The sequence below is a fragment of the Rattus norvegicus genome, chromosome 3 (genome assembly GCF_021556685.1).
Source record: "Rattus norvegicus strain SHRSP/BbbUtx chromosome 3, alternate assembly SHRSP_T2T, whole genome shotgun sequence".
Classification (NCBI taxonomy): domain Eukaryota; kingdom Metazoa; phylum Chordata; class Mammalia; order Rodentia; family Muridae; genus Rattus; species Rattus norvegicus.
Genome location: NC_141536.1, coordinates 143,151,738 through 143,169,395, shown reverse-complemented (window position 1 = coordinate 143,169,395; position 17,658 = coordinate 143,151,738). Strand labels below are relative to the sequence as shown.

At 47.1% G+C, this 17,658-nt stretch overlaps 1 protein-coding gene across 2 annotated transcripts in view; it reads right to left on the bottom strand.

The window, feature by feature from the left end:
• The window catches only part of Chmp4b (charged multivesicular body protein 4B), a 40,623-nt gene that overhangs the window by 10,010 nt on the left and 12,955 nt on the right, over window positions 1–17,658 (bottom strand). The window contains exon 1 of one of the 2 annotated variants that reach the window (XM_087645572.1): window positions 627–1,008. The exons of the other annotated variant lie outside the window; for it this stretch is intronic. Within the exon in view, the coding sequence (XP_087501698.1) occupies window positions 627–993 (367 nt within the window). The 5' untranslated portion in view covers window positions 994–1,008. Of the gene's footprint in view, window positions 1–626; window positions 1,009–17,658 lie in introns of those variants that run through there. 2 annotated transcript variants of the gene reach the window in all.

Genomic DNA, 17,658 nt, shown 5'->3' with positions numbered 1-17,658 from the left:
CTTTTCTAAGTAGTCAAAGTCCATAGAGCCCAAACCCAGTATTTACATAAATAAATGCAAATTGGCTTGTAATGGCTTGCCAACCTCCCCAAATCCTGGATGGTTGGATTAAAGAAACAAGTTGTCGGCTAAGGAACAGCTGTCCATCAAAGCCAAGTCTTTAGAGAGGAAGTATCCACAGAAGTCCCTATTCTGCTACAGAACTCGGGTCATACACAAACACACTCACTGGCTCTAACAGTCTAAACTTAACCCTACTAACAGAAGTTGAAGAAGTTGCTTTTAGATGAGGAGAAAAAAAAAGTCTGTGAAATCTCCATATTTAATTATGCCTTTGCCAGTTCCAAGAGAGTAATTACAGCAGCAATTACAGAATCTAATAACTAGCTTTATTGGTTCTGAAAGCTGAAGCAAAAGCAACTGCAACCATGTTGAAATAAACACTGGTCTCCAGACGGTTGCTTCATTAGACCCTCCTAACAGCTATTTAGAAGGCAGCATGCAAGAGACACCCCAAGCAGCAGAGCGACTGGTGGAGAAACCTTCTACAAGGCGGTGACACAGTGGATGTGTCAGTTCAGTACAACTGGAGAGGACTCCCTTTCTTCTAGGCCAAGGTCAACTACCTTCTCCAGGAAGAAGAGAGATCTGCCTGGTGATGACTCCACGTTCAATACAGGTGAAACAGCCCACAGCATCTGACAGATGTGGAGAACGAATGCCTACACACTCCTTCCAGGCTGAGCGCCTCAGAATGGAGAGGGAGGGTTCAGAAGCAGCTCTCACATAATGGACCAAGTGTCTGTGACCTTCCACAAGTCCTGATCTACACCCAGTGAAGTAAGATGTGGTGCGGGGAGGAGCGATTGATTGCACTTCTTTCCCAATCAGTATAAACCACACAGCAAACGCCAGCACACTCCACAGGGGATTTCCCCGGAAACACAGTGGGCCAAAAGCAGCTGAGAAGGCTGCTTCATCTACTCTACCCATCTTTCAAGGGTTCTTGCCTCATTATGCTGTGAATGAAGATTTTCAGGGAGCCTTGAACTAGAGGACCACAACTAGGTTTCAAGCCACTGGCCATTTTACTGAAAACAGGGCAGGGGCTCATCTGTCACCTGTCCTATGCATGAGAGCAAGATAAGACACAAAAGTCAAATCCAAAGTCATTCAAAGTCCAACAGCCTCTTCTATTAGCTAAGAGGGTGTGGGATCCCCTGGAGCTAGCGATAAGGTGGTGTGATCTGCCCAGTGTGAGTCAGTACTGGGAACCGAGCTCTAGTCCTCTGCAAGACAGTTCTCTAACCTGTGGGACCAGCCCCAGCTCCCCTCATCTCATTCCTAAATTTTGGTCCTTGCAAAACTTATTTAAGATTTCTGCTGACCCACAAAGAACTGAAAATGACACGGTTTGCTCCCCTAAATCCTCCTAAGTTAGAAGAAAAAGAGGCCAGGCATGGTCATGGAGGCTTACATATGTAATCCCAGGTTAGCCTGGGCAACAGAGTAAGCTCTGTTTTAAGAAAACAAATCAGGGGCTGGAGAGATGGCTCAGCGGTTAAGAGCACCCGACTGCTCTTCCAGAGGTCATGAGTTCAATTCCCAGCAACCACATGGTGGCTCACAACCATCTGTAAAGAGATCTGATGCCCTCTTCTGGTGTATCTGAAGACAGCTAGCTACAGTGTACTCATATATAATAAATCTTTAAAAAAAAAAAAAAGAAAGAAAACAAATCAGAAAACACAAAGAGTCATCACTCAACCAAGGTCAAGGGTATGCTGTCTGAGTGGATGCTGTAGTCCTGTCAGGCTGGGTCAGATGCACCTCTCATTCTCCTGCCCTGCATGAAGGCAGCAGGGCCAACCTGGGCTTTAGAGTAAACACGAGACTCCTTGGAAGCCAGGTCCAGGGAGAGTGAGATTGGTCAGCAGGCAACAAGCCTGATAACAGTCTGAGTGAGACCCCTAGGATCCACATGGTGGACGGACAGAAATCCTTTCCTACAAGTTACCACCCTCTCTCTAATAAACGTAATGTGTTTTTCTTTTTTTTAATTTCAGAAGCCAAGTGTACCTTTAAAACCTAGGCTGCTGCTTTGTTTCAGACTCACCTGTAGACTGCCAGCTTCATTCTGCAGCAGCCGTGGAATGATATCCTGACATCTCAGTATTTATTCTCACACAGCTGGGAGTTCAGGCCAGGAGCACAGGCACGTTTTCCAAGCAGCCTCATTCTCGTGATGTATCTCCCTGCTCCCCTAATTTGCTCTCCGTGGCCTGGAGCTAATGTACTCCATTTAGAGATGGTAAAGTAAGTACTTGCATAAGACCAGGAAATGGGAGTCCAAAACCCTGCTGACTTCATCAGCAAACACACAGGGAGTACAGTGGTCTCTGCAAAGGAGATTCTAGAGGAAAAAACCACCCATCTGTTTAACACAGACAAAGAGAAAGAAATAGGCCTCACAATTAACAACCTTACAGAGCGCTGAACCGCCCAGACGCACTAAACGGCACACGGTGTGTTCTGTTAAAACTGTATGAGACACTTGCATTGTCTAGCGAACAGGTCTGCTGGGTTACAGCATGTTAAAACAGTGGTTTAGGGAGTCCAGGTGGCCAGCTTCCTAATCCAGCTCCACCATTGTCATACCAAGCCAACTGCTTAACCCCACTAATCCTCACGGTGACAACACCAATCTCAAGAGGTTATTGTGCTGGCCAAAATTAGGTATGTATGTGACACGCTGTACACAGAGTCTGATATGCAGTAAGTGCTCAGAAAATGTCTGTCACTGGTAAATGTAACTGCAGAACATCTGGTCAGAGCCCATTTAACAGGAAAATATAATCATCAGCCCCAAGATTAAAAAAATCAAAACCGTGAACTTGCGCACACCAACCGACATGTCAATACTGGTAAATCGCAGCTTGGACCTGAGGAGTTGTGGCGCATGTTTTTAACCCCAACACTTGGGAGGCAGAGGCAGGTGGATCTCTCTGAGTTCAAGGCCAGCCTGGTCTACATAGTGAGTTCCAGGACAGTCAGGGCTACACAGAGAAACCCTGTCTTGAAAAACAAAACACAGACAAACCTTACAGCTTGGGAAAAAGTGCTTTCTGCATGAGCGTGGCAGCTGGGCTCTGACACCAGCAAGTACATAATAAAAAGCCAGGTTGGCGCACCAGTAACCCTAGTGCTGGGGCCATGAAGGCAGGGGGACCTTTGGAGATCATGGCCAGGCGGCGTAGCTGAATCGGTGAGGACCCTGCCTCAAAAACTAAGGCAAAACTTAACTAAGGAAGAAACCTGCCACACCTATACACATATCCACACCCATGTCCACATGTATCACTCTTGCCAGTGCCAGCCTAAGCATTCCCAACCCTTGGCTAAAGCACTAGGAAATAAAGGGATCATGGGGCTTGCAACTGAAAGAATCCTGGCCCTGATGCTGGGCAAGAAGCAGGCTGTTGTTAGACCGCTCTGAGTGTGAGAGTGGTCCTAACACCTGCATGGTCGGAGAGGAATACGGGTGGAGGGAGCATTCACTCCAGACTACTTACTTCTCCCTCCTCTCCCTCTTTCCCTGCCTTGCCCAACATCCTCTCCAGGATGACAGGTGCCATGATTGGCACTTTACATGCTTGCTGATACTTTTGGGGAGCAAGGGAAGGGGTTGTTGGTCATCTACCATCCTCCCAGTGACCCCATAGGTAGGCATTATTATTGTCTTACATAACAGATTAGGACATTGAGGCACAAAATGTTTACCACCCATCCAAGGCACACACAGAGGCAGGGATACAGCTCACAGCCTAGTATACACCATGCCCTGGGTTCTATTCCCAGAAGCCCAGAAACCAGGTATGGTGGGACACCTATAATCTGAGCCGGAGTCAGGAGGATTGGAAGTTCGAGGTCATCCTTGGCTACATTGCTAGTTTGAGACTTCCTGGGATACCTGACACTTCAATAAAGGTAGAGCAGGGCTGGTGCGATGACTCAGCAGGTGAGGATGCTTACTACCAAGTCTGACTGATGACAGGAGCTGTCTCTGAGACCCAGATGGTAAGAAGACCCAATCCCTACAGCTGTCTCTGATCTCTACCAGCACACACATGCATGGGAGTGCCCATGTGCACAGACACACAAATCAGTGTAATATTTTTAAAAAGTTGCAGGCAGAGGATCAAAATTAGGCTGCCTGTCTCTCTCCATGGAGAGCAGCAGGCAGCTAGCCTGCTTCTGCCTGAGCCATCGCTGTGCCTTCTGCACCCAGACTCTGAGAGTTGTCTAGCACCAAGGCATCAAGGGAGGCTCAGTCTGCCCAGAAACTACCATCTGGCAACCCAAGACAGCAGGCAGTAAAATCCTCTGACTAGACAAAAAAATTACTTCTCAGTAGATTGGTTAAAAAAAAAAAATCATATGCTGAAACCCTGCACATTAGCATCTCTCTGTATAGGTTAGCGACCCTGAACCAGGTTAACAAGGGGCTCTGTGCAAGCGCCAGGGAAATGAAGGCGTCCTCCTGTGCGTCTCCCCACAGGCAGAGCCCACTTTTCTGTACAGCATAGCGGTGATGGATGCCCAACTAAGTTGGGTCTCATCTTTGCCTGTCAATCACTGCCCTCAGTCCTCTCACCCTTCCTAAGAGTCTAAACTGACCTCTGCTCTGGGAGGCCAGAGCTCTTGGGAAGAACTTTGTTCTCAAACTGCCACATGTCCACCCACTTCTCTCCATATCAGTTCTCACTGGGATTGTTCAACTATGACGCCACAAGGCCCAGTGGTTTGTTATTAAGGGGCAGTGAGTTTGGCTGTCCTGTGACTATACCTGGAGGGAGGTAGCAAAGACAGTAAAAGGAGACTGCTCTAGATTGTGATAAGCAATGGCCAAAGACACAAGAAAGGAGAGGCAGAGGGAAAGCACCCACCAAAGGAAAGGGTTCAGAGGCCAACGTGGCAGGCACCTCCTCCTGATAGGGTGGCTAATGTCTTCACATGGCTCTGCTACAATAGGGTATGTCTGGGTAGGAGAAGTAGGGCTTTTTGTTGTTTTGTGTTTGGAGACATGAATGTGCTAGACAAGCATCCTCCACTGAGTCCCATCCTTGACCCAAAGGGGGTTCACCTCCCAGACACAGCAGGCAGGAAGCAGTCTTGGCAATATGATAACTCAGGGCAGGACAGAGAAATGAGATTTTAGGAAAGAAAAGTAGCCTGGCCCCTTTGAGGATCTACCTCAAGCCAGGCTCTCTTCCTTAACCAGCCACACTGACTTCCACTTAGACGGCCCACAGACGTCTAACTGAAACCTGTAGGGCCCACACTTGGTCTTGGCCATTCCATGCCTTTACTAAAATGTGTCCGAGCCAGATGCAGTGATACGAGACTGTTTTCTCGGCAATCATGAGGCTGAGGGAGGAAGATTTGGACTTGAAGGCCCATGTGGACTTCGAAAGTGAGACTCCGTCTCAAGAAAGGAAAACAAATTCATAAAAATAAAGAGGCCAGTGCTTGCTATGCAGCACATGCCTGTAATCTCAGCACTTGGAAGGTGGAAGCAGGAAGACCAGAAGCTCAAGGTCATCCTCAGCTACACAGTAGGCTCAGCATCAGCTAGGCTTACACAAGACCCTGTCCTAAAAAATAAAATAAAAAACAGTCAAAAGGTCTTAATAAGTAAATTTACATTTACATATTTTACCCCAAAATGCACGTTTGGGGCTTTCTCTGCAGATGCTAAATATCTGGCAATGTGGAGCCCATCTGCAGCCTGGCATCGATCTGTCAGAGCGAAGAAGCAGCCAGCATTTACTTTTCTATTTATCGCTAATTATTTTACAACACGGCCTCACTACACAAAGTTTCTGGCCTTGAATTCTTGACCCCCTTGCCTCGCAGCCTTCTGAACACTGGGACTACAGGTGTGCGCTGTCCATGCCCAACTTTAGACGAGGTGCACACTCTCCAGTTCACTGCAGCCCATCTCCTGCTGACAGTTCTGAACATGGAGCTCACCTCTGGAGGAAACAGCCTGCCTCCAGGCATCAAGGCTGCCTCCAACTGACAACAAGCTCAGCACCTTGCTAGAGGTCACGGCACTAAAGGCAACAGACAAGAAGAATCTCGGTACAGTGTACTGTATGGACAACACTCTCTGATCTCTGACAGACAGCTGGCTCCCAAGAGCACCTGCAACACCCACCCTGTGCTCCTGTAAACGGCATCTAGCTCCGACGGTGCCATCACCGAGATGTGTCACAAGTAGGACTCCCTCTCATCTCACGGCCTCGGCCTCCCCAGGAAAGGCACGGGAGTGGAGAGCAGATGTTCTCCCTGAGTCTCCCTGCAACTTAAACAAAATTGGAGCTCACAGAGTTTGAGATTTCCACTAACAGACTAAACAAACACAGAGGCAAATCTCTCCTGATAGACGTGCATCATCCTGAAATGAAATTAACACCCACACACTCCACTTCCTGACTATGTCACATAATCACGTGGGAGCCTCTCGTCTTGACCGGTTTCACAACCTGTGTTGTGATCTGTGGGAAGATCAGAGACTCCAGCTGCCAGAGGAAGTCAGCACACAGATTTAATGCTGGACACAAGTGACACTCAGGATGGAGTGGTCTGGGAGAGGTGACTCCTCACACCTCCAGCATGGCTGTCCTCTCTAAACCCCTCCCCTGAGCAGGGGTGCTCTAGACACCGCTCTCTTTGCTCCTTTTTCTCCATGTAACTGCACTCAGTGCCTCATACAGAAACACATGTTCTAGCACCAAGCTATCTCTCTGTATCCCTAGCCATTTCTTTTCAAGTTTAAAGGGTGCTCAGAGAGCCCAGAACAACCTTGAACTCCCCTTCTGCTTAACCCCTGAATGCTAGCTTATTGCCATACAAACACCCATGGTGGGGTTTTTACGATAAGCCCTCATCTCAGAGTTCAGGCTGGCCAAACTCACAAGCCGTCCGTTTCAGACTCCTGAGTACTGGCATTACTCATTTGCTCAACCATATCTAACAGATCTTAAAAGGACAGACATGTCACAAGAAAAGACTTCCATAGGAATACAGAAATACAGTATCCAACAAGGAAAAGGTTACACTTGCGATTCAACCAAAAGTTTCTGATTATGTACAAAAGACTGGGTAATACCCATAATGTACAGAAAGAACAAATTACAAAGTAATGAGCATAAACATAGATGCCAGAATTGGAAGAGATTTTTGTTTTGAGATTGAATTTTTTTTATTTTTAATTATTTCTTTTATTTTTATGTATTTATGTATGTACTTAAATGCATGTTTGTTTGTCTGTGTATGTGCACCGTGTGCATGCTGGAGCCTGCGCAGGTCAGAAGAGAGCATCAGGTCCCACAGAATTAGATTATAGACAGGTATGAGTTGCCATATGGGTGCTGAGAATTGAACCTGGGTCCTATGCCAAAGTGTTCTCCAACCTCTGGGTCTTAGATAGCCCAGGCTACCCTCAAACTCACTGACTAGCTAAGGATAACCTTGAACTTCTGCTCTTCCTGCAGCTACCTCCCGTGTACTAGGATTTCGGGTGGACCTAAGCACTCACATATTCGCACCCCTAATCTTAAAGCATAAAAAAATAGAAGTGCTCAAAACAGAGATAAGAAAACAAAATCTTGGGCTGGAGAGATGGCTCAGTGGTTAAGAGCACCCGACTGCTCTTCCAGAGGTCATGAGTTCAATTCCCAGCAACCACATGGTGGCTCACAACCATCTGTAAAGAGATCTGACGCCCTCTTCTGGTGTATCTGAAGACAAATACAGTGTATTTATATATAATAAATGAATAAATAAAAAAAAATTTAAAAAAAAAAAAAAGAAAATCTTTAAAGCAGCCAAAGGAAAACAAACATAATTCTGACACAAATTCCTCACAGAAAACAAGTTATTGGTAAGAGGATTTAAAGTAATCAATCTTAGTTCTGACTACAGTGATCAAATACGACGACAACCACAGCAAGGCAAAGCTAAGAAAATGATTTTAAAGAGAGTGTGGTGGCTGGGCCAGGTGGCACACAACTTTAATCCCAGTACTTAGAAGGCAGAGCCAGGTGTAGCTCTCTGAGTTCAAGGCCAGCCTGGTCTACAGAGCAAGTTCTAGGATAGCCAGAGCTACAGGGACTCTCAAAAAAAAAAAAAAAAAAAAAAGAAAAGAAAAAGAAAAAAAGGAAGAAAAGGAAAGAAGGAAGGCAGCGAGCACGGTGCTCTTCCCCTTACGAGCCAGGCCCTGGGCTGGCCGTCCTTAGCCTGGGTGAGACAGAACGAGCTGCCTGCCCGCCCGTGGTTCCGTTCCCAGGCTGGGACGTACTGTTTCTCTTCCAACCGGCTTTTCTTCTTCTGCTTCCAGCTGAATCCACGCCAACAGAAGCCCCCTTCTGCCTGAGCAAGCATGAGAGCGCCCTGGAAACCGAGATAACAGAGTGCTGGGGGTTGGGACGCTTGTGTGGCAGTAGGGAAAGAGGAATGTCAGCAGAAAACACTGGAATCCAGTCTGTACACTGTTTAGAAGAGTGGAGCAAGAAACCAAACTAGCCCGTCCTTTCCGAGTCACCCAGTCACCAAGAGAGGGCTACAGAGACAGACTTGTCCTCCTGCCCAGATGGCAGCAGGCGAAGCAGGGGAGGAAAGACTTTCTTCGGGGAAGTCAGCCTATGCTTGCTTGGTCCATACAAAAATAGGGCAAACCCTCAGAGTCCTGATGCTTGTCTTCCTTTTACTCTGCATGCAGTTTAACTAGAATATGTACCCTGAGAGGCAGGCAATGTCCCACTCCCTCAGGGTCCTTGGTACACAGCAAGTGCTCAGAGACAAGCACTCGTGCATAGGAAGTTGAAGTCCTGGGCACAGAGCTCAGCAGATCCTGACTGGTAACCACTGAAGGAGGGGGCCTAGGAGCAGAACCCTGGTCTCCTGCTTCCCCTATAAGCCCTGCTTATAAGGGAGTCAAGAGAATGGTGCTAACTGGCAGAAGAAAGCCCAGCCCCACCCTTCCCTTTCCTGCAGTCACTCGAGTCAATAAACCCTTCTGCTGCAGAGTAACCGATGCCAACACCTGTACCAAGATCGGTAGTGGCTCTGCTTGTAACCGCAGCACTCAGGGGGTGGAAGCAGAAGACTCTAGACTCAAGGCCACCCTCTGGAAGTCCCAAGTCTGCCTGAGGTAATGAGCCCCTATCTCAAGGGAAAACCAAACAACTGCACTTAGCCAGAGGTGGTGCCTGAACTCCACTCAGTTCCACTGACTCCAGAACCTTCCACCACTGCATGCGTTTTTGAGAAGCAACTCATCTTAAAAACAGGAAGGACAAACATAAGAACAGTTTTACCTAAGAGTAAACACAGTGGGGCTGGAGAGATGGCTCAACTTGTTAAGATCACCGGCTGCTCTTCCAGCGGACCTGGGTTCAATTCTCAGCACCTACATGGTGGCTGCATCCACCTGTAAGTCCAGTTCCAGAGGACCTGACATCCTCTTCTGGCCTGCCTGGCACACATGCATGCATGAAGGCAAAGTATACACATACATAAAATAAAGTAAAAATTTTCAAAATTAAAAAAAAAAAAAAAGCAAACACAGGGATAGAGAAATGGCTCAGCAGTTAAAAGCACTGACTGCACTCCCAGAGGACCCAAGTCCAATTCCCAGGACCCATACAGCAGTTCACAACTGTTTGGAAGGAAGTTCTAGAGGACCCGACACCCTCACACAAACATACATGCAGGCAGAATGCCAAAACACATAAAAAATTTAGAAAATAAAAATAAAGAGTAACCAGAGCAGGTTAAGTGTGAGGGTCACAGAGCTGCACATTTACTACTTGCTAAAATGGTGAGTTTTATCTTCTGTATTACATACATTTTACCACAGCTACACCACAGAGCCGGTTGGCGGCTGGAGATGTAGTTCAGTTGACAGATTATTCGCCTAGCATTTGCAAAGCTCTGGGTCCCATCCCAGCACTTCAAAAATCAGATGTGGTGGCTCATGCTCGTACCCCAAGCCCTTGGGAAAGAGGCAGGAGGATCAGAACCTCACGTTCATGTTAGCTGCATTCCAAGTTTGAGGCTGGAAAGCACCTGATTGGCATGAGCAAAGCCCTGGGTTCAATCTCCAGCACTAAAAACAACAGCAGACTAGTCCTGCGCCCACCACCTCGTCACCCCTGGAGACACAGCAGATAAGACATGTCATGTGGGCTGGAGAGATGGCTCAGCGGTTAAGAGCACTGACTGCTCTTCCAGAGGTCCTGAGTTCAATTCCCAGCAACCACATGGTGGCTCACAACCATCTGTAAAGAGATCCGATGCCCTCTTCTGGTGTGTCTGAAGACAGCTACAGTGTACTCATATAATAAATAAATCTCAAAAAAAAAAAGAGTCCAAGTGCCCTTTTTAGGGGGAAAAAAAAATTATGTATGTGACATAACAAAACTGGAGAAAAGAGGTCAAAGTGCACAGAATTATCAAAACCTGAAATATTAGATGAAAATAATCTCTGCTCCCTTGAGTAAGTCACAACAGTGTAGGCCACAGTCCAGCAGTGCAGGAAAGAACGCAGGGTAGGAAGTTGACGGAGCACAGCACATTGCTCCTACAATCTCAGCTCTTAGGAGGCAAAGACAGGAGTTCACCATGGGCTCTAGGCCAGCTGAGCTAGGCAGGATCATGTCTCAAATACAAACAGGAGTGCTGAAGATGTAGCTGTTAAGAGTGCTTGTTTAGATAATCAAATGCTGGGGTCTAGCTCTGGACCACATAAACTGAGCATTGTCTCAAAAACAAGGGGTAGGACATGAGAGGAGATGGCTCTGTGAGTAAAGACTAATGATCTAAGTTCAATTCCCCAGACCTATACAACAGAAGACAGAACTGACCCCAGAGTTGACCTCTGACCTCCACGTATGCAATGTGGTATGGGGCTCTGTACGTATGTACATACGTACATACATATATACATACATACACACACATACCGATATAATTGTTAAAAGATTGGGGACAGAATAAAGATATTTAAAAGGGGGAAAGGTCCTAGGGTGTTGGCTCAGTGGGCAAAGCCCTTGCCAGAAGCATGAAGATGTGAGTTTCAATCCCAGGAACCAATTTTAAAAAGCAGAGGAGGGTGACAACACATCTGTAATCCCAGAGGGAGGTGGAGAAAGGGATTTCCTGGAGTTCCATATATACAAACATTAACACACACATGCGGAAGGAAGGAAGGAAGGAAGGAAGGAAGGAAGGAAGGAAGGAAGGAAGGACAGAGGGAGGGAGGGAGAGAGGGAGGGAGGGAAAGAGAGAGGGAAGGAAGCAGGTTGCCTGGAGAAAAACATTGCCCCGGACAAAACAAGACCAAAGTAGTTGATCAGAAGTAAAAATGAGTGCTATGGGCCGACCTGCCTCTCCCTGTTTACAAGCTGACGCCCTAATCTCTGGCGTGTCAGTATTTGGAGATGGAGCCTTTGAGAGGTCAGCAGTTAGGGAAGCTAGAGAGATGGCTAGCAGTCAAGATCCCACTCCAGCACTTCCAATACCAGGACTGTGAGAAAGCCACTTTCTGCTAGTACAAGACGAGCCATGGAAATCCTCCAGCCATTGACCATCTTTAATCTCACATGGTATGCCCATGGCTCCCTGGGCCTGCCTCTCAGATAACTGACAGTCCCAGTGTCTTCCTTGCCTGTACCACATCTTTAGCACTTGGCTATTCCTGGATTCCAAATTCTAGAAATAGAGGTGTAGTGGTTTGAGTATGTTTGGCCCAGGGAGTGGCACTATTTGGAGGTGTACCTTCAGAGTAGGTGTGTCACTATGGGCGTGGGCTTTAAGACCCTCTTCCTAGCTGCCCGGAAGTTGGTCTTCCTGTTTGCCTTTGAATGAAGATGTAGAACTCTCAGCTGCTGCTGCACCATGCCTACCTGGATGCTGTCACGCTTCTGCCCTGATGATATTGGACTGAACCTCTGAACCTGTAAGCCAGCCCCAATGAAATGTTGTCCTTATAAAAGTTGCCCTGGTCATGGTGTCTGCTCACAGCAGTAAACCCTGACTAAGACAAGAGGGGAACACCTGCCATGCTATTCCCCTCCTCCCAATGCCACTCTCTCCCAACTGGTTCTGGCCACAAGCCTTAGTTCTCTTGTCTGTAAAATGGGACAAGGGATAAACTCAGATAATTGATCCCTGGTCTTTTTATTTCCAAGAGCCGGGGACTCATTAGAACCTGAGCAACGCTGCCAGCCGTTTGAGCATCACCCTTCCTCTCTATCTGCCGCCTACATGTGTGCCTAGATAAGGCTCTGGACAGCCCAGGCTGCAGCCTCTCCACACTGACTCCACCTCAGGAGAAGCCTTTTGAAACATTGTCCCCGGGGCTGGGGATTTAGCTCAGTGGTAGAGCGCTTGCCTAGCAAGCGCAAGGCCCTGGGTTCGGTCCCCAGCTCCGAAAAAAAGAACAAAAAAAAAAAAAAAAAAAAAAGAAACATTGTCCCCAGGATTCTAGTTTGGACATATCCTTCTTTACTGCCACCCTGTCAGCAGTTACAACTTCCACTTACTTCAAAAAACTGGATCCGAAAAGTTGCTCTTGGGTCTTTTTTTTTTTTTTTACTTAAGGAAAAAGAAAACTTTCTGTTTTAAATTATCCAAAGAAAGGAGAGACATTCAAGCCAAAATTATCTCAGATGTGTGGTCTCACAGTCTGAAGACCCAGAGAGAACAGAAGTCAGCTTGGAAGCCTGGGGCCATAAGAAGAGGGGCAGGCTATTGTGCCTACCGCAGGGGGGAGGTAAGGTGGAGAAGCAATACAGCTCTGAGACAGAGCCAGCGCCTCAGAGAGCAGCACCACAGTGCAAAGAACCACCGACAGGCTAAAGAAACAAATGGCTCAGTAGCTAAGAGCACTGACTCCAGGAGACACAAAGCCCTCTTTTGGCCTCCACAGGCACTACATGCACTTGGTGCCCAAACGAACATACAGGCAAAATATTCATATCTGTAAAAACAAAAATAAATAAAATAAAAAATATATATGCATATATATATATTAATTTAACGGGAAAAAAGAACCAGCTGGAAGAAGCTGAAGTATGAAGGTATCTACAAATAATGAAAGGACGTGTGTGTGTGTGTGTATGTGTGTGTGTGTGTGTGTGTGTGTAATACCCATGTCTTAATAAATTCCTAACTTACTCCTCTCCCAGCAAGAGGTAACCCTTCTTGTAGAATCTCTCAGTCCTTCTGGCTTCCTCCCTTGGACTGTAGTCATAACCCACAGACTAGAAGTCTCAGACATCAGCCATTAATCATTTCTGAGCTCCCTACAAAACCTAGCACAGCCAGCACTGTAAGAGTCTGAGAAACACCTGTGTGCATCTCCTCCCAAGTCCTAAGTGGCTGGCTAGGAGGTCAAGACAGTTTTTAGGGGGAAGGAAGTTTACTCTTTGTACTCATCTGCCTTACTGTAAGTAATATACATTTCAATTATAACACACACACACACACACACACACACACACACACACACACACACACACACACACGGTTGGAGAGATAGCTCATAAAGGGCCTGGGTTCAAATTCACAGCACCCACATGGCAGCTCAGAACTGTCTGGTAGCTCCTCCTGTTCCAGAGGACCCACGCACGACCCTCATACATACTGGCAAAATATCAACGCACATGAAACTTAAAAAAATTGATCATTTTTAAAATTTAAAAAAGAAAAGTGCCGTGCCAACTTTTTTCTTAGGTCTCTAAATCCTCCCAGATCCTACATGAGTTAAAGGGGAGAATTAGTCTGATCCTTTGCATGGGAGGGAGTTGTGACAGGGAAAACCAGAGCCTTCTCAGCCTTGTCACAGAATAGAAATGTAGCGGCAGCAGCCCCTGGGTTTGTGGTCCTCTACCCAGGCTGTGCCAGTCCACCAAACCACCCACAGTCACTTACAACTCCAAAGAAAACAACCCCCAAATAGCAACTGTTCATTTCATCTCTTCTGTCGGCTGACTTTCTGCAGCAACTTTATTTTGAAAACTATCCTGGCAGGGTAGGGAACACAGTGCCACAGTGCTAGTCTGTCTGTCAGAAAACATCAAGGCAGGAGAACTCACTGGGACAAAAAGAGGCACTGAGGGCTCCATTCCTAGTGTGCTTGCAGCGAGCTGCCACTGTTAACAAGTCTGAGCCTCTAGGCCTGGGTTATCCTTGGGTATGACAAGAAGAGTTCAATTCTCTGACTTTCCAAAGCTTCCTAGAAGACAAGAGTGTACTGTTCAAGCTACTAGAGAGAGCCACTGCAACAGGCACTGTTTGGGACTTGAGGTTTTAGGCTCCCGATTTATAAGGGAAATGTTTTCCATATTAAGAGGCTTAGCTTAACTGCTCACGGTGGGGTCAGGACTTACACTGAACACTGAGGCCTTTGGAGAAGTCTGCATCTCTTCCTGACACACCCAGCATCCCCAGTAGAGATGGTGGTGTCTCAATCGCCACTCTATATTAGAATACATGTAATTAGATACACTCCAGGTAGGCCAACCTTTAACAACTGTACACAGGAAACAAGTCCTCCATACCCGATGACCCCACAGATGGATCAGAGGAAGTAAAATCCTGTCAAGAGATGTATCCCTACTGCTTAACTCGTCACTATTGGCTTTCTGTTCAGTAAGACCTGAGGCTGCTCAGACCAAAAGGAAATCTGTGCTTGAATCACCAAATGGCTAGCCTGTTACGGAGCCACAGAAAGCTTGGGAGCCAGGGGAAATGCCCTACACATCTGTGCGGTTGCCTGGACCCAGGCTCACTCAGGGAGAAGCCGGAAGCCATTATGCGGTTCTGGCCTCTGAAGGAGGGAATCAGAACGGATGGGGCTTAGCACCTGCTATGAGACAGCCTGTGGCTGCACTCACTCTGCAGTGCAGGGCTGTGCTGACCCAACCGTCGGCCAACACAGCAGCCAAGCTGTTACTTCATCTTTTCACAAGGCCGAACCGCTTGGAGCAAATCCTGGCTCTGGAGATTACTAATGTGGCTCTTGTCAGTCTGAGAATGGCAGAGCATGGGGAGCCTTAGCACCCACTCCATCTCTCTTCCTTTATTGCTGAGTAAAGGCCAGAAGGTGAGAAGACAGCTCACAGACCACACGGAGTCAGGGCCAGAACCTGAGTGCACAGTTTCTCGAGGCTCCAAGGCTCTGACATCTGTGAGCAGGACAGGGGCACTCAGGGGCTGGAAACATGGAGGTTAGGATCCCAGACTGTTTGTGAATGAGGTAAAAGTCTGGACTGAATTGGAAATGTATAGTTTCAGAAATAGGTTATTTCATCTCAGAGAAGCAACCACCTCTGTCTTCGATCAAAAAAAAAAAAAATACAAGAAAAACTAAGTAATTTTTAAAGGGTTAGAGATGGCTCAATGGCTAGCAGTTCTTGCTGCTCCTGCAGAGGACCCAGACTCAGTTCCCAGCACCTACGAAGCAGCTCACACCCACCTGTAACACCAATTCCAGAGGATCCAACACCTTGTTGGCCTCCATGACCACCAAGCACACACGCACTCCACACAGTTACATATATATATATATATATATATATATATATATATATATATATATATATATATATATAGAGAGAGAGAGAGAGAGAGAGAGAGAGAGAGACAAGAACACACATGCAAAATAAGATGTAGGGCTGGGGATTTAGCTCAGTGGTAGAGCGCTTACCTAGGAAGCGCAAGGCCCTGGGTTCGGTCCCCAGCTCCAAAAAAAAAAATAAGATGTATACTTTTTTCCATTTCTTTGAGACAGGGTTTCTCTGTGTAGTCCTGGCTGTCCTGTCCTTGCTCTATAGGCCAGGCTAGCCTCAAGATCAGAGATCCACCTACTTCTGTCTCCCTGTTGGAATTAAAGTCTTCAACGGCCACTATGCCAGGCCCATTTTGTCTTTTATTTAGAGACAGGATTTCTCCATGTACCCTGGCTGCCCTAGAACTTCCTATGTAAATCAGGCTGGACTCAAAATCACAGATCTGCCACCAGCACACCTGGCACCTGGCCTTATTTCCTTATTTTGTGTGTGTGTGTGTGTGTGTGTGTGTGTGTGTGTGTGTGTGTGTGTGTGTTAATGCAGGTGAAAGAGACATTGGAGTCCCCTGGAGATGAAGGTACAGGAGGTTGAAGCCACGGATTGGGAACTAGGTTTGGATTATCTTGAACAACACCAAGTGCTCCTAAACGCTAAATGACTTCACTGGTGGTGGCACACACCTTTAATCCCTGTGCTCAGGAGGCAGAAGCTAGTAGATCTCTGAGTTGAGGTCAGCCTGGTCTACAGAGTTCCAGGACAGCCAGGGCTATATAGTGAAACCCTATTTTGAGAAATAACAATCACCACCACCAAACCAAACCACTAAGTGATTCCTGAGCCCTGAATTAAATAATTCTGAAGATCACAGTGAACCGGCTGAGTGAGCCAGGCAGCTGAGAGTGAGCCACCTGACACATGCCAAGAAGCCATGAGTCTGCTGGTTAAGTGAGGGTGCGTCAAGGCAGTTTAAGTAGCAAGGATTAGCCTGCTTACTTTGCCATGTTGCCTGAAATAGCTTCAGAGTAGGGGGAAAAGCCATTCTGCTTCTGTTCAGCTGCCCAGGATGTGCTGGGCACAAAACCAGGGCAGTCACGAGAGTGGTAATGGCTGGGACTTCCCTTATAGAAAGCAAGCAGCTCCCAGCCTGTCCTCACAGGTAGTGAGGGATAAAAAGCTGCAAGGATAACTGCTGGTCCCTACACACTCTCTGGGTACAGAAGGTCCCTTCAGTATGTACCTCAACACGACACAAATCCAGCACAATTCAAGTGCTTTGACTTAGCACCTACAACTTTCTGAGGCAGGCTGTAGGCTGCCTTTCCCGGCCATAACTCATCAGCCTCCCAGATGTCTTCCAGGGAACACATGGCAGGCATATGCTGATCCCTGCACTCTGGCCTCCACAATCTATCTCTACCTGGACTGGCCCTGTTCTTTAGTTCTTTCTATGCCCCATTCATCTACCAAGGCCCAGCTCAGAAACACCCCAGCAATGCATACTCCCTGACATGTCGGACTCCTAGTGTGAAGTCTTCCTTCTCCTGCCATACTGTGACTGTGGCTGAATGCCAATGGCAGTGTGCCTTATTTGAGAGATAGCTGGACGCTTCTAGAGAATAACAACTGGGTCCCAGATGGCCCCGTGCAGACAGTTTCGCAGTGTGTTCGGAATGTTTGCAGAACTGGGCGGAACTTTAAACTACCAGCCTCTTTTCTTTGCCATCACCATCTAACAGAAACAAACAACCCACCCTGGACACCATCCAGGAGCCCCAGCTCCTAGTGTTAGGAATGGCTGGCTCTTTTTCTGGGATGATTTGTGTGGCCTAGCCTCTCTGCTTCTTACCTCTCAATGAAGAATAATGGTTCTTGTCAGAGAAGCCAAGTATTTTAAGATGAGCAGCTCTAGAAACAGATTCTCAAGTTCAAGGCCATTATTTCAACCCCCCTTTAGACTCATGTACCATTTACCAACTAATGCTAGGAACTTGAAGCCTATTTGAGCCAAAGGCCTCTT